This window comes from Saccopteryx leptura, chromosome 3 (assembly GCF_036850995.1).
Source record: "Saccopteryx leptura isolate mSacLep1 chromosome 3, mSacLep1_pri_phased_curated, whole genome shotgun sequence".
NCBI lineage: Eukaryota > Metazoa > Chordata > Mammalia > Chiroptera > Emballonuridae > Saccopteryx > Saccopteryx leptura.
In genome coordinates, this window is record NC_089505.1 from 165,272,839 (window position 1) to 165,295,781 (window position 22,943).

Below are 22,943 nucleotides of genomic sequence, written 5' to 3' on the forward strand. Positions count from 1 at the left end.
GGTCAAGTCTCCTTCCATCACCATTTACCCCCTATATCTCCTTGTCTACCTTCCCCATCCCCTTTTCCCTCTTGTAATCACCACCGCTGTCTGCGTCTAAGGTTTTTTTCCTTTGCTTTATCATTTCACCCAGGCTTCTTATACACTATAAATGTGCCTTACTAAAAAGGTAAGAACTTGAATAAGTTATAAAGTACTATTTTAACACCTACATTATAAATTACAAGTTCTCTCTTAGGGTCTCTTCAATCTACATCTAGATAAATAAATATGCCTATGCTGGGGGGATTTTGTAAAAAAAAAAAAGGGTATGAAATCTCCTATCTCAAAGAAGTTTATGTTATTTGGTTATTATATAACCCAAAAAACAAACTAATCACAACGTATAAAACTTTTATTCTTGGTGGCCAAGTCTATTTTATTATGCCTCCAACCAGGACAAAAGAATCCTTAATTTCAAGTAAGCCAGATGGGTAGGAAATAACTGGAGGTAACAAAAAAATGAAGGATGTTTGTTGAATAAAGGAAGACTATGTTAAGAAAAACAATGGAAAGACCAAATAAATAAGAAAAGCCAAGTCTAAAATAAAATACATTAAGTCAGAGACAGAAGAAGAATGCATTACAGTAGATCAAAAGGAAAGAAGTCAAAGAAACAGCTCCCAGGGGTGGAAAAAACAAAACAAGGATCACTGGACAGATAACAGGTGGTATGAAATACGGTCAAAATAATCTCCAGGCCCATTCATGTTGTTGATTACTAATGGTAAAATTTCCTTGTTTTTTGTTTGTTTTACAGCCGCATAGTATTCCATTGTGTAAATGTGTCAGGGTTTTTTATCTATCCACTCATCTACAAGTCAGTCAAAGACAAATACCATATGATCTCACTTATATATAGAATCTAATAAAATCTCAAACTGATGAAAAAAACAGAGGCATGGATACATGGAATAGACTGACAGCTGTCAGAGGGGAGAGGAGTTAGGGGATTGGATGAAAGAAGGTGAAGGGATTAGCCAAAAAACATACCCATAACACACAGACACAGAAAACAGCACGGTGGCAGCCAGAGGAACAGGAGGGGTTGGGGACAGGTGGAGGTGGGCAAAAGGAGTGGGGAATGAGATGAAAAGAGACTTTGCTGGGGCACTGGGTACACAATGCAGCATGTAAATAATGTTTTATTAAATTGTACAGTTAAAATCTGTATGGTTTTGCAAATTAATGCCACCCCAATTAATTTAATTAAAATAAAGAGAAAGAAATATGGCACAAAGTAAAAATCTAGAAAAACTAGGGGCATGACTAGGTACTCAAAGAAGATTTTCCAAATGAAACCAAAATAAGAAGAGCAAAGAAGTAAGGGCCCTTCTGAGACTATAAAAGTAAAGTTAGAAGAACTGGCCAGCCTGACCTGTGGTGGCGCAGTAAATAAAGCGTTGACCTGGAAATGCTGAGGTCGCCGGTTCAAAACCCTAGGCTTGTCTGGTCAAGGCACATATGGGAGTTGATGCTGCCTGCTCCTCCCCCCTTCTCTCTCTCCTCTCAAAAATGAACCAAAAAAAAAAAAAGAACTGGTTAGAAGTACATTAAATCCAAACATAAGGGCTTTAAAGGGAAGGGCATCTGGACTGAAAGGAAAGCAAGCAGTCTAGTGTGGTAACCTAATGACGAGAGTAACACTACAGACCACCACCATGAGCTTATCCACTCTATGTATCTGTGCACACAGGTCCCAAATCCCTTCTCACTGTGCTTAAGCCAAGTGTGCCTCTGCCTTGTGGATTACTTATTTCTGCAGAAAGATAGTGAGGGCAAGAAAGGGCCAAGAGGATTCTTCAATGAAGACATCTTGATGACCCCTTTTTAAAATGTTTATTTTTATTGGTTTTAGAGAGAGAAGAAGAAAGAGGTAGGGAGGGAGAGAGAGAGAGACTGAGAGATAGGAACATTGATCTATTCCTGTATGTGCCCTGCCCGGGGAACTAACTGGCAACCTCTGCACTTTGAGATGATGTTCTAACCAACCAAGCTATCTGGCCAGGGCTGATGACCCTTTTAACCCTTGGGTAGTGACAATAAAGGGGCTCCTGGAACTCTAAGAAAGACAAGGTTTTGATCTGTTTTATCCCTGAAATCAAGCCTGATGGGTACATACCAAACTGACTGAAGTGCCCAGAACTAAATCATAAAACACTTTTGTAATACTTTTATAGTCATAATATTTACCAACTATATTTACATTTTCTCCACTTCCTCCTGTTTCCTGGCTTTAAAATAAATATAATACACAATACTCATTAAGTTCAAGGTACTTTGCATAACTAATATTTTTCATTTATAGTTTCTTAACAAGAAAATGAAGATGTATTTAATAAATATATGTTACTAAGGTAGGAAAATTGAAGACATACCTAAGATTACAATAATTTAAAACAAATCCAATAATTATACTCCTTATTTTATAAACTATCAGACAACATCTCTTCAACAAAAACAGTTGAAAAGACCCCTACACCCAGCACAAACTACAGAAAGCCACATCTATAAAGCATACAGAGAAGAATTCTATGGCTGTGCTGTCTACTAGTCACGCAGCTATTTAAGAGTAAATTAACTAAAATTAAATAAAGTTTAAAATTCAGTGCCTCAGTTGCACTAGCCATGGACTTTATTTGCAAAAGACTTTTTTGATAGTAATATCTGAGTCAATTAAGAAAAATAATATTTCTAAGTCTTTCAAACACTTTTTAAGGCAATTTTGTGGATTCAGATATTAAGTCAAGCCCTAAAATTATTTTAAATAGACAACCATTTTTTATTTCATATTCTGAAAATGAGTTAAGCTTTTATATAGTCATTTAAAAACTTACTTCAAAATTAAGATCTCGGATCAAGATATCTCCATTTGGCGTTGCTAAAGGAACATGATCAAATCTAGAGAAGAAATCAATAAAAAGTGGTAATTTTACATTGAACACTAAATAAATGCAGCTGAAAGAAAAGGGCATTATGTAGTTTAACAAGTGTTTTTGCTGTACATACTTAATAATGTTATCAGCATTGATGATTTCTCCAGTACCAGGTATCAAGGGAATGCTTTGTGCTCCTTTGGAAAACAAGTATGAGAGCATCATAATCATATCACATATTAAAGCAAAACAAACTGTGTGACTTATTACATTCATATTTACCCCTTTCTTGTTGCGAGACCATTGTGCGTTCATATTTTCCATTATTTAAATCCTTTAGTACTTGCGTTAATTCTGAAATCCGAGCAGTAAAACTAAAATTAAAAAAAGAAAACAGCCATGATCAAATCTCCAAAGGTATCATATCTTTTATACTATTTGTTTACTTGTTCTTGAAATAAAATTGACATATGACAATGTGTAAAGTCATATTTTCTATTTTATACAAACTGAAGTTTCTAAAATTATAATTTAAAATTAAATAAAATAACCTAAAAGAAGTCTTATCAACATAGAGTATTAGTGAGAGTATGCATGTTTTACTATTATGTTTCAGCCGGACAGCAGAAACATGGGGATAAAAGGGGAGTTTCATAGGATTCCAACCTCAACAGATACTTCGTTAGTGCATAAATCAAGAAGATTGTTCGCTGCTAAATTTTAAGGAAGTTTCTGGTAGATGCTACAAAAGGACTAGTACTAGTGCGTTTCAAAGGCCCAGGAAGTATGGACTCTGAGTTTTGATCGGAGTATCTATAAAGCCTGTATAAAGATAGCCTTCTATTTGTTGAAGGCATTTACTATATGTACACCAAATACCTACTACCTCCCTGAAAACATGGAAGATTTGGAAGAGTTCTCTCCTATTCATTCTAAAGAGGAGAAAAGATATTAGATAGAAATTACCGTGCCAATAGAGAGAAATCAAAATTAATGACAAGAAGTTGAAGTATATAATAGCATGACAGTCAGTATCAGAGGCACAAACCAGGATTTTTCTGTGAAAAACAAGCAGCAATCTCCTAAAGGAACAAAAGCACCCATATGCCATGAACTCTAAAGGCATGAGACAATAAAGATATTAACAAGTAGGAAGAATGTTGGCATTCTCAAGAGAAAGAGAATGCACCATAGTTCACAACTTCCATCTTGCAGTGAGGACCTTAACTGACCTAGGAGGGAAGGAAGAGGGATAAAGAAGAGGAAACAGACAGATGAATCATGGGCCTGATAAAGTGCTAAGCCACCCAATTTCTGCGGATGATTTATGGTGCTTTTTTACATTATAGTGGGTTTTTTATACTATACCAACCCTTTATATGGCTAGAAATACTGAAATATTTCATTCCATTTTATGGTCCAATGTGACCACATTTAAAACTGCACTTACAGATACCACTAGGTACCTTTCATTTCTTTCCATTAAAAACAACTTCATCTTCATTCATTTTTTGCTACGTTGCCAGTACCAAAGGTTTAAGACAGAAATTTCAAAAGAGATTTTATTAACTTTATTTTCTGTGAATTAATAAAAGACTGTCATGATTCAACATTTCCCAACTTACTAAATATCAATGTCTATGAGGCAGTATGAGAACTACCACTTAGTTTAAGGCTCAAAACAACTACCTAAGGTCGTGGGCGGGAGGGGCCAGGTTGACCAGCACTGCAAAAGCGGGCAGTTTTTATAAAAAGGTTCGCCATCACGAATCTATGAAAACTTCACTATCAAGGGAAAATCTTCCTTAATTCTTTATCAAAACCAGCTTCCAGGAGAAGCAGCTTCAATTATCACTGATCTTAACCTCAACTGGGCACAAGCATTAAGGATAACATTATATTTTTAAAAGACGGATTCTCTGCAATTGCTCATTATGACTAATTAGTACTGACCCAGCCAATCTTGTCATCTCACGGCCAGCCAGAACAATTCTACCCAGAGCTTGAGACATTCGCAAAAGCATCCTTCCACTTTGGTAGTAATCCTTAAATAGAAATAAATATTAGTTTTCACTTACATTTCTAAGATTAAACAGTAGGTTTTCTGCATTTTTCTATTCAAATATTCAATTTATTAGTATTATTACTACTATTTTACCTCCAGAAGTTCTGAATGTGTACTCTTGAGATGCCGAGGATGAGACAAATCTAGGAAAGGACGGCTGACAACTAGGTAACCAACTACCGTGGCAAGATCTGAAACAAGACAATTAAGATTTAAAATATTACCATACTTCCCTTTATCTACAAATCCCATTCCACCATCTCTTTTAAACCATACTTACAGGCCCTGGCCGGTTGGCTCAGCGGTAGAGCATCGGCCTGGCATGCGGGGGACCCGGGTTCGATTCCCGGCCAGGGCACATAGGAGAAGCACCCATTTGCTTCTCCACCCCCCGCCCCCTCCTTCCTCTCTGTCTCTCTCTTCTCCTCCCACAGCCAAGGCTCCATTGGAGCAAAGATGGCCCGGGCGCTGGGGATGGCTCCTTGGCCTCTGCCCCAGGCGCTAGAGTGGCTCTGGTCGCGGCAGAGCGACGCCACCGGAGGGGCAGAGCGTCGCCCCTGGTGGGCGTGCCGGGTGGATCCCGGTTGGGCTCATGCGGGAGTCTGTCTGACTGTCTCTCCCCGTTTCCAGCTTCAGAAAAATAAAAAAATAAATAAAATAAATAAAACTAACCTTTAAACCATACTTACATTTGGCAATTATGCTATCAATGAAGCCCATAGAAAATCGAAACAAAATGAAATTATGTAGGTGTTCCACCTGGCAGAAAACAAAAATAAATTTATTTTCTATGTATATAAAAAAATGAATCTACTATGAGGTTGAAAGAAACTAACATACTCATTCAAGAAATATTGACTGAGTGCATATGAGTTCTGATTATTTTGTACATCACATTTCATCAAGCACAATAATGACGGAGTAGGTGCCAAATACATACTTTGTGAAACCATTTTTATACAAAGAGAGTGGAAAATACATAAAGAATGTTAACATGGTGTCTCTTGCATGTACAATGATATTTATTCACAATACTGTCATATACTTATATACTAAAACTGATCAATAATCAAAAAAAAATCTGAAGGATGACCTCATTTAGGGAAAACACTAGCAATCTGGATTGGCATGCAAATCCTTTGCTTTAACTGAAAACATTGGTCTAAGATTAATTATATTACCCTGAATCTGAACTAAGTGCTAATAGAAATTAATGCCACACAGCCCAAGTTTGCGGGTTTAACCTGAGCTCAGAATTATAAGTCTAAAAATGTTTTTAATTCTGCATCGTAGTGCTCTCAAATTTTCCATCTATCAGATTACTCAAGGTCCTGCATGTGCTGGCATGAGGCTCTATCTTAAACTCCATCTGCTTCTACTTTGCTCCTCACTTAGTTCCAGAAATGCTGCTTCTGCAAACATGCTGCAGCCTTAAGGCTTTCCCTTTGCTGTGCCCTTTCCCAGGAATACTGTCTTCCTAGATACTGATATTATACCACCTTCTCAAGAAATACCTTCTTGCCACCCTACCTAAAACAGCTAGGCAACAGCCTCCACCATACTCTACAACTCTATCCCACTTTATTTTGGGTCACAGAATTCATTACCATCTGAAATCACATAAAATATCTAGTAGTTTACATGTCTACTGTCTCCTCCACTAAAATGCAGGTTTTTCTAAGTTCAGGATGGCTTGCTCTTACTCTATCTTCTGCAAAAGAACAATGGCTGAAACATTTATTCAATGAATGCTATTAATATACTAAACCTAGAACAAGCACAGGCACCTAGATGGCACCCAATATCTTTTGAATGAATAATTAATTACTTGAATTCAAATTTGCCAAGTGGCAAGTGAATACAAAGTAAAATAGTTTCCACAAGAAACTGTTTATATTCTAAATCAAGTGTCAGTAAACAATGGTCTCCAGTACAAATCCAGGCTGCTACTTATTTTTGTTAATAAAGTTTTATTAGAATATAGCTACATATATTCATTTACATATACTATATGGCTACACTTGAGTAGCAGTTGAGCTTGCAATAGAGACCAAAAGGCCTGAAAAGCCTCAACTATATATGTACTATCTTGTCCTTTACAGAAAGTTGGCTGACCCCTGCTCTCAATAATAATCTTCACAGTATTTTCATGAATGCTATCAGAACAAATTTTCTGTAGGAATCACTAAATTTATTAAATAACACTCTTATGCAAACTCTATAAAAATACACTGACATTTTATAATTAGGAAACTTAATATATTGATATGATAGTTTTATTTCTCATTTTTTTTATGAAAACACATCACAAAATTCCTGTATAACGTTTTAAAAAGAAATATCTTAAAAATTAAAGCTATGTATATATGTATCTTGGCATAAGCCAAAAAAAAAAAAAAAATCTTTCCAAAAATACACGAGCTTGATCAAGCAAGATATCTTACCAGTTTTCGGAAGACTGTGTGGATTGTCTGCTTTTCTCTTTTGTTTCCATTATAAAAGGCAATTTCTTCACTATTAAAAAAAATTTAGCAATTAATTTTAATGTTACTCAAGTGTTAAAAATAATTGTAACAGTGTTTTATGACTGAATATTTTTATTTAAAAAATCATTTTGTGGCTAAAAGCGTACCAGGTACGTCTCAAGGCCTGGTCTGCACTTGAAACCTGCTAGCTCAACTGATCTGAGCATACGAATACACACCCAACTACGCACTAGATCACACACTGGACTGCAACTGTGTGATGCATATGCCATATGTAGCCTGGCTGGAAAAACTGTGCCAGGCTAATTCTCAGAAATCGGAATAAAGAAATACGAAATAAGAAAGAAGCTGCCATGACATATAGGAAGGCAGAGCCTGGATAGCCATCAAAGACTACAAATTGAGTACAGACCCAGATAGAAAGCAGGGGAGAAAACAACAGCTAGAAAAAGACAGGTAGTGATGCCATGACACGCAGCCTCTGAAAGACAGGAAAGCAAACGAAGTGCTCATGGCTTCACAGTGCCACCTCCCAGGAAGCCTAGCTGCATAATTGTTCTTATTCTCGGAACTCCACCATTTCCTCACAACAACTTGTTTTTTTTTTTGAGTTGGTTTGAATGGGTCTACAAGGGCCACAGGATCTTGGCTAGAAAGACAAGTGTTTTTATAGATGAAGAAAGCCTCAGTGTAGTTAAGTAAATTTGCTAAAATCATACAGTTTGTAAGTCAAGCAGCTGAGATTATAACTGACCATACCTGACCCTGAAGTCTAGCCCTTCCATTTTATTCAGTGTGATGTAAACTTCCCCAGCAAAGTACCTCTTACAACAGAGGAAAGTAAAGATTTACAGAGCAGTCCTGAAGGCAAGTTAAAACAGCCTTCAATAAACACCAAATATCTCCTTAAAGTCTCTTTTCTCCCTTAATAATTTATGTGAATTTTATATTCTACTCCAAACTATTTTCCATCAAACAAGGTAGCTCCTATTTCTTTTTTTCCTTTTAAGATTTTATTTATTCATCTTCTAGAGAGAGGGAGGAAAGAGAGAGAGAAGGGGGGGAGGAGCAGGAAGCATCAACTCCCTTACGTGCCTTGACCAGGCAAGCCCAGGGTTTCGAACTGGTAACCTCAGTGTTCCAGGTCAATGCTTTACCACTGCGCCACCACAGGTCAGACAGTAGGCTCCTATTTCAACCCCTTCAAATATATAAAAGTAACTTTCCATAAAGATGCATCATGTTTGACTTGTTTCATGGTTCCCTCGACACAATGATTCCGAGCCCCAAGGCATGAGAATCCCAACTTAAGGAACACGATTTTGCACCTATAATTAGTTTTCTTTCTTCTTTCTATCTCCTCTGCACATTTAAGGCTATGGAGGAAGATGGGGTGAGAATCCTAATTCTCCTAAACTGAATCATTTCAGGCCCATTCTAAAACTGAAAGAACAAAATATCCTAGAGTACTGGATATGGCTGCCTAACCAGCACCTATTCTCTTCCTCATCCTTACTCCTTAAAAAATCCAATTTTCTTAAAGTCATCTATTCTTTTCAGTATATCCAAATGGTTTGGTAATGGCCTAAACCCCACCTACAAGGGGTGAGTTCCAAATGGTCTTCAGTGTTTTCAACTGCTGGTCCACGAACTGGTCCACCAGAAATTCCATGCAGGTCCACATTAAACACCCTGATGTATGAAGATTATAGACCCAATGGTCTTAGTCAAATTTGCTTATGCTCAGGGTGATTTCTGCTTTAGCAGCCCCAAAATAATTCTCCTACTTTTACTGGTCCCCAAGCGTAAAAAGGTTGAAAACCACTGGAAGGCAATAATTTTGATGTAATTGTTTTAGACATGGAAGAGCAAATGATAATTCTGGCCAATAAGATGTGAAGTCTGCTGTAGGGCTTCTGGGAAAGTGTCCTTGCTCTCTTACAGCAAAAGAGGTGACCTCATTTTTGTTTCTGGACTTTTTGCAGGGGAGAAAGGCTAATGAGATCTGGAACTGCTTTCATCTTGTGACCACAAGAAGAACTGGGCTGAGGAAGGGGGCAACATGCAAAGGAGAGCAGAGCAAAGAGGTCATGAAAAAAGAGCTAGAGCCCTGACCATGTTGTGCCTGGAGCTGCTCTCCCTTGAGTTTTTATGGGAAGCAATAAACATTCGTATTGCTGCAGCCCTCTGAGTCAAGGTGCTCTGCATTTCAGGATGATGCTCCAACCAACAGAGCTATCCAACCAATGCTAAATTAGGGTTTTCTGTTTCTTGCAATAGAAAGAATCCTGGCTGATACCATTTTCAGTCACTTGGCAAATCACCTCTACTCAGCCATCTATTCTTCTGCCTCCCTAGAGCATAAAACCCTATTTAAAACTGGTACTATTTAGCAATCCAAGAAAATAACATAAGAGGGAACTACTAAAAAGTAATTTCCTAAGTAATTTTAGAAGGGCCTATACAGCAGTAAATAAATATTAGGACTCTAAAAATTACTTACAGTTGACAGATCAATGTATGAGAAAATTTATTGAGCGCCTGCTACATACCAAAAACTACTGTAAGCTTTATATAGATTTCCTATTTAATCCTCACAGCCTTATGTTATCTACCTATTATAAACAAGAAAAGTGAAGCTATAAATAACTTTCCATAAGTCACTGAATATATAATAATAGACAATAGGAGGAGATAGACAATAGTAGATTTTGAACTAGCTAGCCTGGCTCCAAAGCCTAATACTTTTTCTTCCCATTTCAGATTTTTCAACTACCTGAAACATAGGAAGAGGCACATGCAGTGGACTGAATTACTAGTATTCCAAACACAGTCTCACATAAATATATGAAATGTAAAAATATTTTTAGATAAGTTGAGACAAAATTTTCTTTGAAGTGCCATAGTAAATTTGAACTGTGTTTTGACTATGTTTAAAGTGAAATTAACAGAAAAATTAGTCGATAAGCAACATAAAGAGGTGAATCAGCCTGACCAGGCAGTGGCGCAGTGGATAGAGTATCGGACTAGGACGCGGAGGACCCAGGTTTGAAACCCTGAGGTCGCCAGTTTGAACACGGGCTCATCTGGTTTGAGCCCAAGGTCGCTGGCTTGAGGAAGGGGTCATGAGGTCTGCTGTAGCACCCCCATGCCTGGGGTCAAGGCACATATGAGAAAGCAATCAATGAACAACTAAGGTGCCACAACAAAGAACTGATGCTTCTTATCTGTCTCCCTTCCTGTCTGTCTGTCACTATCTGTCCCTCTCTCTGTCCCTCTCTGTCTCTGTCACAAAATAAATAAATAAAATGAGATGAATCAGAGATACTACAGTAAACTAGTGAAGGGATTATACAGCTAATAGTCTTCAAAATGAGTATTTTCAAAAGAGGTAAATATACACCCACACACATAATTTCAATAACAGCATAACTAGACTTTTTAAAGTTAACTTACACAACATCAATATCCATAAAAATAAATTTTTAGTATAGTTAAATATATTTAATACATTTCTCCTTACCTGTTTGTAATGAGCCGGGAATTAACATATCTATACTCTCCTTCATACTTTTGCTCAGTTATCGTCATCTTACCAATGGGTCTTCTCAATCGAGTTAGGAATAGCCCAGAAACAAGCAAGTAGGCCATCATGCTTGCTGGGCCCTATTATTGTTTTGCAAGAGAAAGATACAAAGTTCAAGGATATCTAATAAATTACTGAATGCAACATGCACAATTTCTATAATTAACTCATGACTTTGAGAGAAATTAATTTTTTGACTAATTTTTTCCTGTTTCCTTTCTGAAAAAATACACACTGAGCCCCTAAGCTTTTACTATTCATTCGACTCCTCCTCCTCCTCCTACCAAGGCAGCTCATCTTTTAGCTCTCCTGAATATGCTCATTTAAAAACTCCTAATTGCAATCATCACTCTTTCTATGGCATCTAAAACTCCCCTGATGGAACTCTTCTTGATATTTTCTCAAGATTCCACAATAACTCAGACTTCATTTTAACCTTCTCTCTGAATGTCAATACTCTCTGGGTTTCTTCCTTAGGTCTCTTCTCCCACATTTACAGCTCTAGTTCCATCTCTCCTAAGAATCTATGACATTATTTCCAAAGAACTATTCATCTTCACCTCACTGTTCTGTAGAGCCTCACGCTTAATTTCCCCCAAACAAGTGCCACCTGCCTGTATGGTCTCTTATATCCTGCCTTCTAGCTCTGTACTTGCTAACTTGCTAAGTGTCCTCACTACCCACTGACCATCCCAAGACGGAAGCTTCAAGCTGACCTTCCAAGCTCATCACAAACTTGCCTCACTCCCATATGTATCCTATATTCTGTCATATTTTCTGAATATGTCACTCAATTAAGTTGCTATGTCTGGCAAGCCTGACATATCTAACAGATGCCTACTCATCCTCCTCAAGGCAACTCAAAGATCATTTCCAATTCTTCCAACACTAAATAATGTATTTTTTCAAACTTCTACAACTGGATTTATCACTCTGCCTTATAATTGCTTAATACCTATCTCTTGTACCAGATCATAATTTCTCCTCAGTAATACCAGTCTTATTCATCTTTTTATTCCTATTTCCCAGCACAGTATGTGTAGAACACAGTGTATACTCAAATTTTTTTAATTAAATGACTGATTCAATGCATTTCAATTATCACTACAATATGAGCAAAAAGATAACTAAAACAGTTTCTGCCTTCAGTAAATGCAAAATCAAATATTTCAATATATTCTGTATATATTATAGTATTATAAAAATGTAGTAAGTACCATAAAAATATTATAGTATAGAGACAAGAAGGATAAGGCCTAATCATTTCTTATAATAAACACATTATAAGAATGAGTAAATCTAGATCGTGATAGCAAAAGTTAGAAAAGTAGACAATAAAACTCAAATAAAAAACTGCTTTTCCCAGCTTTTTGAAAAGGAACAAAAACTATGTTATTTATTAATCAACTATAAAATGTGTATATATTTATACATAAACCAATCACACTATTACATAGTTGTTATAAATATACAACATTACATATTAAATTACTAAAGTTAGATTTAAATAATACCGAGAAAATTTAAAGGTCATTCTTACCAACACAGATAATCACAGATGGTAATAAAGCTCACAGGATAGTCAACCATTGATATTATCATAAAATATTCTTGAAACTGGTACAGCCAGTCTAAAGGTATCCCTGATATTTTAACACTCGAATTATATTAAAATGACGATCTCAAGATCTTTTTTTAGACATTACTTTGCAACATTAAGTACATATATGTTAAATGTTAAACACTGTGCTTGTGGTTATTAATACACAAAAATTTCCCGAGTTAAAAAGCCAAATAATAATTTTTCAATCTCTAGTAAAGTATTATTTTAAAATCAGACTTTACTAGGTACATTCTATAAAAACATGTTCTTGATATAAAAAAGCCCCTGGCTGTTTGGCTCAGTGGTAGAGCGTCGGCCTAGCATGTGAATGTCCCAGGTTCGATTATTGGTCAGGGCACACAGGAGAAGCAACCATATGCTTCTCCACCCCGCCACTCTCCTTTCTCTCTCTCTCTGTCTCCCCCTGTCCCACTTCCAGCCATGACTCAGTTGGAGCAAGTTGGCTCTGGGTGCTGAGGATGGTTCCATGGCTTCACCTCAGGTGCTAAAATATCCTGGTTGCCAAGCAACAGAGCAATGCCCCAGATGAGATGAGCAGAGCATCGCCCAGCAGGGGGCTTGCCCGGTAGGGCATATGCTGGAGTCTGTCTCTCTGCCCCCCCCCCACTTCACACTTAAGAGAAAAAAGGAAAAAGAACTCTGACAAACCATCCAGCTACTCACAATACAGCATTACAACAATAAAAGTAAACTCACCTGAGCTCCTATTGCACTTGTTAACTTGAAGATATATAAAACTATGTCTAAAAATGGCTGTAAAACAAATAAAAGGTACAAAATTAAAAAGAAATAGTTACTTAGACTGATAGCTAATACAGCATGTTAAATACAAAATACTACTTAACATCTAATATGATTGTTAACATGTACATGAATTCCCACTGTATATAATGTAACAGCATGTAGATTAATGAACACATAAAAGACACAGTTCTTATTGTCAAGAAACAAAAAAGAGAGACAGCCTGACCAATGTCTACTGACAAGAGGGAAAAATATTTATTGCTTTCTATCAACTAAGATAGCTCTACTATGATATCTAAGTAATTTTTCAAGGTAGTGCAAAAACACTAAATAAAATGACCCAAGTTATAACCCCAAATCTGCTATCAGCTTTTCTGGTTTCCATATATCTTCACCTGTTAAATGAAAGGCTCTTCCTGCTAATACTGTTTGATTCTATTCTTTTATAACAACATTTACATGTTGAAATAATTGAGTGAGCCTATCTATGAATATAATTTTGATGTAAAACTCAAACTTCCAGAACTAAGGTTCCCACAAAGAGGCAGCTCAACTCACATACCAAAAGTGTTTTTCAAGAAACCCATATTGTGATCATTCACTTAAGTCTACAGCCATCCCTTCCTAACTAATAGATACATTACTAGGATAAGTGGCTTGGTTTATTAATTGGCTGGTACTAAGATAAATCTTTTCTTTTTTGCCTTATATATTATTAATAAGCTATCCATACTTGTGAAATTCAAGCACATTTAAACGTTGATAAAAATTTTGACTCAAAATTTGTCCGAATTCAAAAAACTAGATGTGAAAAGTAAATACATTATAGTGCATAGCACCACAATTAATTAATTTGATATTTCACCCTATTGCACTTGTGACAAGAAGTGCCAAGATGTAAAGACTACAAATCTACAGAATTACATGAAAAACTTTATATATACCTCTCAAACACACACACACATATATATATACAGAACAAACTTTAAAATGTGGTAATGGAGCAGAAAAGGCTGAATTACTGAACAATCTGTAGTTGTTTTTGTCGTTATAAGAGTTCCTCAATTTTGGAATCAGTTAGCAAAGACTTCTAGAGAGCTGCACACAGTTTGGCGTGAAGTGAAAGGTATCCTAGCAGTGGGCCTACCATGAGGGGTGAAGCTCTTGTGGGTACGTATCACTTTTCTAAGAACTGCCTATCCTCCATCCATGTGGTGTAAGCTGAGCATTCCTATTCTTACAATCATCCAAGCCCCTTGTAAATATGGACATCTGGATCAATTGTGGCAGAGGCAAAGATACTATAAATGGTCCAGGCTGAGACAATGTCCCATCTCAGACCAAGAACAGTCATGTGGACTGAAGAGGGAAATGGAACATCATCTAACATGAAGGGGAGGAATGCTGCGTAGACAGTCTTAGGTGCCCACTACATGTCCTAGTCAATGGAGGAAGTAAAGGCAAAAAAGATGGCTTAATGAGAAGACCATAGCAAAAGCTGTAAGGGTGGTGAGATAAAATGAGGAGATACATAAGAACTGAGGAAACTAGCAGGAATAAAACTGGTTAAAGCCTATCATTTGAACCAAAAGCTTTAGCAATAGTTTAGGAAGCGGGAGAAACAGTAATTAGAAAACTGAAATAAATTAATGTCCTTGAAAATTGTTTTGACTATTATTTAATCTAACAGAATTAGAGATACTGAAAATGAGCAATGGGCAGGAAGAAGTGCTAAACTAATGTTAATGGATTTAGAACTGGAAACATAAACTGACTACCGATCTCTAACAAATTACACAAATACTAAGGTCAAAGGATAAAAATTTAAATTTTTCTGTTGGTTTACTGAAATCAGCCTGCAATATTCTTATGGAATCTCTATAAGACACTAAATCCTCAGTTCTTGGCAAAAGCACCTCGTAAAAATAATATAAAAAATTTAATTGTAGTTAAAATTATTGTAACTCTTAATTTTCTTATAAAAACATTAAATATTTATATGCTGTTATATTCATCAAATCAACTCTATGTAAATTTGCATAGATTTAAATTCAACAAATTAACAAATTTTTTTTAAAAAAATAGTGACTTACCTTACTAAGATTTGAATACAGATCTACTACACTGTTACAAAACTTTTCTACATCTTGTGTAAGCAGCTGGTCTGGATTGGCTATTCTGTTGTCCAGATTTCCCATTTTATAATATGTGAAAGCTCTAAAATAGCAACAAGAAAATGACTTTAAAACAAATGATTTTTTAAAAAACTCACATTATACTAAATAGTTCAAATTAATAGAATCAGGAAAGTTTGGAACTGGAAGAGGCCCCAGAGATTATCCCTAAAAATTTAAAAGATAAGGAAGCAATACCAGAGAAGAATGACTTGCCCATTAATGGAACGGTCAGAATTACTGAGTCTTTCCCTATATATTTCTTGCGTCAAAGAGCAATTTTCTTGAAAAACATAGCCAATAAATAGATAAATTCCTACATTTCAATATCATAAGTATTACTGTTCAATTTAAGTACTTTTAATATAAAAACAGTTTATTACTTACTGGAGATACTCCTCATAGAGGTATTTAGTTAGTCTTACTCGGAAGCACAGTTTGAGCTCATTTAACCCAAACTTCAAGAAGTTATTAACCAGAGAGATCTAAAACAAATAAATACATATTATTGGTTTTACTTTCTCTTTTACTTACTAAATCATACTTTATTTCTATCATTGGCTGTCCCCAAATTCTATAATTTTTATAATAGTTAAAATTCATATAATTCAATTCTGTTCTACTTAAAACATACAAAGATAAAAAGAGAACTTGCTAAACCAAAGGCTCTATTATCCTGATACATTAAACATTACCTGGAACTTAATTTTAGAATATGTTAGTTAATATTGAATCTGAGAACCATCTTGGTTTTGTTTTGTTTTTTTGGTAAAAAAAAAAAAAAAGCCAAATCTGTCACTTTTCTATCAAATGTAAAGGACTTCCTTTTAGGAGTACTGACAATTATGTTTATATATTTTGCTTCCTGCTACCAGTGTTTTAACCACAGACAGTGGAATTCTACACACATTGCATTTGTATTTATTAAAAAAAATAGTGTTATAAGTGTTATACCTATTAATGCCATTTTCCAGGTTACTTCTAGAATCGTATTTACTCTTTTCCATCATTTTATTAAAACGAATTCTTCCCTAGTTCCAAAGTCATACTGACACAAAATTTTCTCAAGAAAACACTGATTTCCTACTGACTCTCAATTGTTGACTGATATCTTGCTACTTATCTCAATTTTTTATATTAAAAGGTCTAAAAACCAGGTATGTCCATCTTCAAGCTTTATCAAATCTCAGATAATCTAATAAATCGTAATTTACAATCAAGCTGCTTGCTCCTCCTTTCACTCCCACATTAAAATACTACAATTCTTATAGTGCCAATAAAATAAACAAGCTAAGAAAATCACTTATAATTTAGAGCACTCACCTTTACTTTTAATAAATTCAGATAAAACTACATCCAACTGAACTTAAACTACATCAGTGTTCACTTACTACAATATTGTGACCTCAAGCAATAAATCTAAACCAGGGTGATTTTGCTCCCACACATCCTCCCCCTAAACTCAGTCCCTCAAGGGATATTTATGGTTGTCACACCAGATTTGGGGAGTGGGAAGGAATACCACTGTCGTTTAGGGGAATGGTACTAAATATTGAGAAACCCTTGCTTAAGGGTTAAAAAAAAATCCACATATGTATATATCCACATGTATGTAACTGAACCAAAGATAATCCCTTCTAATTTTTCTATCTAGTGTAAAGGCTTACATCGAAATATTTTACTATAAATTACAAAACTAAATTCAAAATAGGAATTTAGTATCATTAATCTTTAAAGAACTTAACAAGTAAATATATTTAAAGATTTTTAGAAAGATGCAATTCTTTTCCTTGTGTAAATTTAAAGAATTCCACTTACGAGAGGCATGGCAGCGATGAAGTTGAATAAGTACCTCTTGAAATCTTTTCTGCTACGACCAATGATACCACTGCAAACCACCACATGCAATGCATTAGTTGCAAAAGAAGCAATATTTAACACTAAGAAAATTTCTGTAAATTTCTAAAATTACTCTTGGCAATTTTTATTAAATCAAAAGAAGCAATAAGAAAAAAGATGTTAAGAAGTATTTTCTAACAAAAACGTTTCCATGTTTTGATCACTCTAAATCAGGGGTCCCCAAACTTTTTACACAGGGGGCCAGTTCACTGTCCCTCAGACCGTTGGAGGGCCGGACTATAAAAAAAACTATGAACAAATCCCTATGCACACTGCACATATCTTATTTTAAAGTAAAAAAACAAAACAGGAACAAATACAATATTTAAAATAAAGAACAAGTAAATTTAAATCAACAAACTGACCAGTATTTCAATGGGAACTATGGGCCTGCTTTTGCTAATGAGATGGTCAATGTCCGGTTCCATATTTGTCACTGCTAGCCGTAACAAGTGATATGATGCGCTTCCGGAGCCATGACACGTGCATCCCATGTCACCGGAAGTAGTACTGTACGTGAGCAACACTGAACTTTGCATCCGCATCCTGTGCTCCTCTCACTGACCACCAATGAAAGAGCTGCCCCTTCCCGAAGTGCAGCGGGGGCCGGATAAATGGCCTCAAGGGGCCGCATGAGGCCCACAGGCCATAGTTTAGGGACCCCTGCTCTAAAGAAACAGCAAAATTAAAAAAAACTAGTTCTTCCCTTAGTAAAATTTAGGGCAATTTTTTAAAAAGGCTTCAGCTGCCACAAGAAGGGTTTAGATGGCAAAACAATTACCATATTTTTTGCTCCATAAGATGCATTTTTTTTCCCCAAAAGCAGAGAAGAAAATGCCTGTGTGCCTTATGGAGCAAATGTTCTTTTTTTTTTAGCTGCTGCAGGTTCCCAGACAACTAGAGTATTTGAACATTAAAGTCTCTTCTCATTTGTTAATAACAGTGCTAATGGTTGTTAATACTGCTGTTGAGTTTACACTGTTGAAATATTATTGTGGTATATTTTATTAAATATTTTAACACACCATTTGGTTCAGAATATTTTTTTCCTATTTTCCTCTTTAAAACCCTAGGTGCATCTTATGGTCAGGTGTGTCTTATGGAGCAAAAAATATGGTAACTCTACATACCCAGGAATGGGTCAATATAGATGACATAAGCTAATATTTCTCTTTTTAAAATATTTTAACATTCTGATTCTCATTTGTATGAATACTTTTGTGGAATTAATCTCTAAAGAGCTAGACTAATGAGAGATAAGCAAAAACTCCAACTATAAAGGGGCAAGAGCAAATATTTTAAGCTTTGTGGGTCATTGGGTTTCTGTTGAACTCAATTTTGCTACTGTAGAGCAAAACCAGCCAGGAATAAAACTGGCTGTGTCCTAATAAAATTTTGCCAAAACAGATGGTATTGAGATGTGACCCATAGGTCTACTTTGATGACCCAGGACTAAATGATGACTCAGAAAGTAATTCAGTAGGGTCCCTCAGAGCCTCAAGATCTATTAATACACTTCAACTAAACCAGCTCCTCTTTTTAAAATCTGTTTTTAATCTATCTTACATATTTATCTGCTTTTAAAATATCCATTAATAACTTAATAAAAAGGGTTTCCTACTTTTTAAAGTAGTTTGAAAACTATTACATTATGTAAACAAAGAACCTTTGAGTACCATGTCTATGATCCAGTATAAAGATATAATTTACTCGATCATACTCTCTGATCAAATGACATTTATTGATACTCCCAAGTATAAATAAAATATACTTTGAAAACCTATACTAAATGATTTAAACGTAATTCTACACACAAAAAAAACTGATAGATACATGACAGAGAAATAATTTGCTTTTTATGAAGGAGTAGGTGAATAACACCATGTAATGTTAGCTGATGTTTTAGAGTAAAAAAGTTCCATGGTCAAATAAATTTGGGGAAACCTGGGTTAAGTAAAGCTGACAAATGTCTTTACCTTCTCAAAGTGCTTAATGGATAATATGTATTTTTACTTCAGAATTGTAACTTCTGACAGGGCTTTGTAGTACATAGCATGTCTTCTGTCATAACTAGCAGTCCACAGAACATACTTTGGGAAATGTTACTTTAATAGAAAAATTAATAGTCCAATTTTGATATAATTGCTAGAGAGAGAGAGAGAGAGAGAGTGTGTGTGTGTGTGTGTGTGTGTGTGTGTGTTGAACTAGAAAAAGTTAAAATAGAGCCACACAACCAAGCAATTAAGACAGAACAAAAAGTCTAGAGAGTTAAAATTGTTTGAACCAAACTTTACATAAAACCAAATGCATTAGTGCTGCCCAAGCTGCGAAACACACAAAATTAATAAACTCTGATAAAACACATGCCATCATTCAGCAATAGTTTACCACTGGAATAGCAGCTATAAATTTAAAAAATGGTTTCTTGAATAAAGCCTTATTTCTGCTTATTATTCCACTGCAAAAAAAATAATAAAGAATAATTTTATAGTAGCCCAGTCATTATTATTTTCAGTACATATAAGAATCTTATAAAAGATAAAGATGTTGCTTATAGCCAAATGTGAAAATATATAAAGTTACGTATTGATGATTACACACAGCAGCAACAAGAAAGAAGGATTCTCCTCCATATCACAGAATCACCAGTTTCTTAAAGAAAAGGTCTGTCCTAATAAAATTTTCCCACACTCCAAAGTCATTAGCCACTGCTAACAAATACACCTAAAAGGTATAAAAGACATTAAAATGAAGTACACTATGGACCACAGCAGAACTATGAATCTGAACCTACTTTGGAAGAGGCAAAATGGAAATGAAAGATAAATTCATTCCATATTATGAATTCACAAAATTTTGAAACTTGTCATTTAACCAAATGTCAAACATTTCATATATAACAGAAGTTCAAAAATATTTATTAAAGAGAAAGTTAATTAGCTTTAAAATGACCATTTTACAATTGATGAGTCTGGGTTAAGAGTATAAGAAAATTCCTTGTACTATTCTTGCAAGTTTTCTCTCAGGTTAAATTGTATCAAAATAAGTTTTTTGGAAACTCTTAAATGTTTTTTGTCTTTGATTTTTTTTACACCTCATAACTAAAATTGAAAACTCACTACCCAACAAGTTGATTAGTAAAATCACAAGCTAGCTCATGCTCCAGAATAACTTCCTTCTGCCCATCACCATGAACCAAATTAATGCACCACATACTCTTCATGATGCATTTATTCAATTAAAGTTGAAAAAATCTGGTTTAGAGAGTAAATATTATTCTTTTGGATTACAAAAGCATAAAATCACAAAATCTGAATAGAAGCGAAAAATCTTTAAAACAAACTAATCATCTAATTATACCTTGTTTGTACAGGGTTTTTATATGTATATGTAATATGTGACAGATTCTACACAGATATTTAATTGGTATTGATCATAATGGATGTAACCTATATATTTTTGTCACAGGTAATTAACAGTGCTATAGTTGGGTAGTCTATATTTTTATTAACAGATAATGGCGTATAAATAAAGCCATCAAAGAAAAAAGTGTAAAATTCTATAATAATGTAAAAGAACATCAATGGATTCAAATTATTTGCACACACAGCTCATAAAAACAGAACTTGTCAATAAAATTGATATTGCTAAAGCTGACTGTTAGCAACAATGAACATTTCAATTATGTATATGCTGAAATTCTTAGAATTATTAAAAGAGTCCTCACTAGGGCACACAGACATAAAACTGACCAGCTCTTTCCCCCCTCATCAAAACACAAACCTGAAGGACCACTCAACAAGCCCTCAACCTGACTTCTGACAACGTTTTTAGGCCTTCCCTTTTAAATATGAATACAAAGCCAAGAGTGAGTGACAAACTGCTTGAGGAAAGCCTCTAACAAGAATGACAAAGATATGAACAACAAAGGATCATGAAGGAAACAAACAATGCAGGGAGCTAAAAAAAAAAGTCACAGACTTGATAGATTGACTGCTACAAAAATGAACACCCATACAAGAAGTTAACTCTTAGAAATAAAATTATAATAAAATTTCATGGGTTAAGTTAAAAGAAATTTCCTAGGATACAGAATAAAATATCAGTAATAAAAACAGTACAAAAATTACAACATAATCAGATGATCAATTCAGAGGGGCCAACACTCAACAACTATTTAGGATTCCAGAAAATATATAGAAAAAAATGGAGAGGAAGAATGAAGAATGACTTAAAAGAGCCCAGCTCCTGCCTAGCATAAGGAATTAAACAACAACAAAAAAAATCACACCAACATTCAGTAAAATTGTAAAATTCCCAAACAACAGCAACACAACGATAACAAGTGATCATAAAAGCTTCCAAAAGGAAGGAAAACAGATCTGCTGGGGAAAGGCAACCAGCAAGGGAATGAGCCTCCATACCCATGTTTAGTGGGATCAGAATAAAGTTTTTAGCCACGTTGAAACATCAGAATCACATGGATGTTTCAAAAAGTAATGACTAAGTGAATCAGCATATGCAAGAGTGGGCCCAGCCACCAGGTCTCAGAATTCCCGATTATTCTAATCATCCTGCAACCAACACTGAGAACCCAGTGAGTTCTACAGAAAACAGGATGATACTTTCCAAATTCTGACAAAACTTTTCAACTTGCAATGTATATATACAGCTTTATTATCAACCAAGTGTTAGAGTAGAAGAGTAGAATACTTTGTCACATCTAAAAGGTCTCAAAAATTTATTTCCCTTACCCCTTCTCAAAAAAAAGACTGCATCAGCCAAAATGAGAAAGTAAACTAAGACAGCAAAAGATTCAGAAAACAGGTTAACGCAGGAGAGAAGCATGAAAGATATTCCTAAGATCACGATAAAGCAATTCATACATGACTGCTATTTAGTGGGCCTGAAGTGCAATCAATCCTGATTAGAGCAGACAACAGAAACTAACAAGCATAAGGGTGGGCGATAATAAAAAGATAAAAATTAACAGACTGTCTGGTGTGTCTGACTAGATTACAATACTAAGAAGATTTCACAGTGTTGTCAAATAAGCTTGAGATTAATTAATAAGTAGGCAAAAACCTAAAGCACACAAAACCTTGCAATTTATTAATGCCAGGAAAAACAAAAAGTTGTGTATAAAAGAAACTACCAAAATCTATACCATGTGGCTAAGCTGTAAATAATACATAGTTAAAATCATGCAAACAATAAATTCCAATCTGACAAAATGTTTCACTGTAACAACACTGAGAGGATGAGCACAGGTGTGGGGAGGAGTGTAAAGAGCCAGCAATGCTCTTCTTCCAAGATAGAAATAAATATTTATATATACTCTCTAAAGCTCCAAACTCTAGAAACAGTGACACAAGTATGTTACACTGAAATGCAGAGATAAAATTGATGAAACAGAAAATGACTGGCTCCAGGAATGAGTTATGAGTGGG

General features: G+C 35.2%; 1 protein-coding gene across 1 annotated transcript in view; it reads right to left on the reverse strand.

Annotated features, from left to right (window-relative positions):
• ABCD3 (ATP binding cassette subfamily D member 3) overlaps window positions 1-22,943 on the reverse strand; it is a 105,353-nt gene that overhangs the window by 19,648 nt on the left and 62,762 nt on the right. Inside the window, exons 5-16 of the mRNA XM_066376738.1 lie at window positions 17,413-17,482; window positions 15,982-16,079; window positions 15,514-15,637; window positions 13,373-13,429; window positions 10,990-11,132; window positions 7,425-7,494; window positions 5,670-5,739; window positions 5,074-5,171; window positions 4,869-4,960; window positions 3,198-3,289; window positions 3,049-3,112; window positions 2,877-2,940 (exon numbers count right to left, since the gene is read on the reverse strand). Coding sequence (XP_066232835.1) covers window positions 2,877-2,940; window positions 3,049-3,112; window positions 3,198-3,289; window positions 4,869-4,960; window positions 5,074-5,171; window positions 5,670-5,739; window positions 7,425-7,494; window positions 10,990-11,132; window positions 13,373-13,429; window positions 15,514-15,637; window positions 15,982-16,079; window positions 17,413-17,482 — 1,042 coding nt within the window. The remainder of the gene's footprint in view (window positions 1-2,876; window positions 2,941-3,048; window positions 3,113-3,197; window positions 3,290-4,868; window positions 4,961-5,073; window positions 5,172-5,669; window positions 5,740-7,424; window positions 7,495-10,989; window positions 11,133-13,372; window positions 13,430-15,513; window positions 15,638-15,981; window positions 16,080-17,412; window positions 17,483-22,943) is intronic.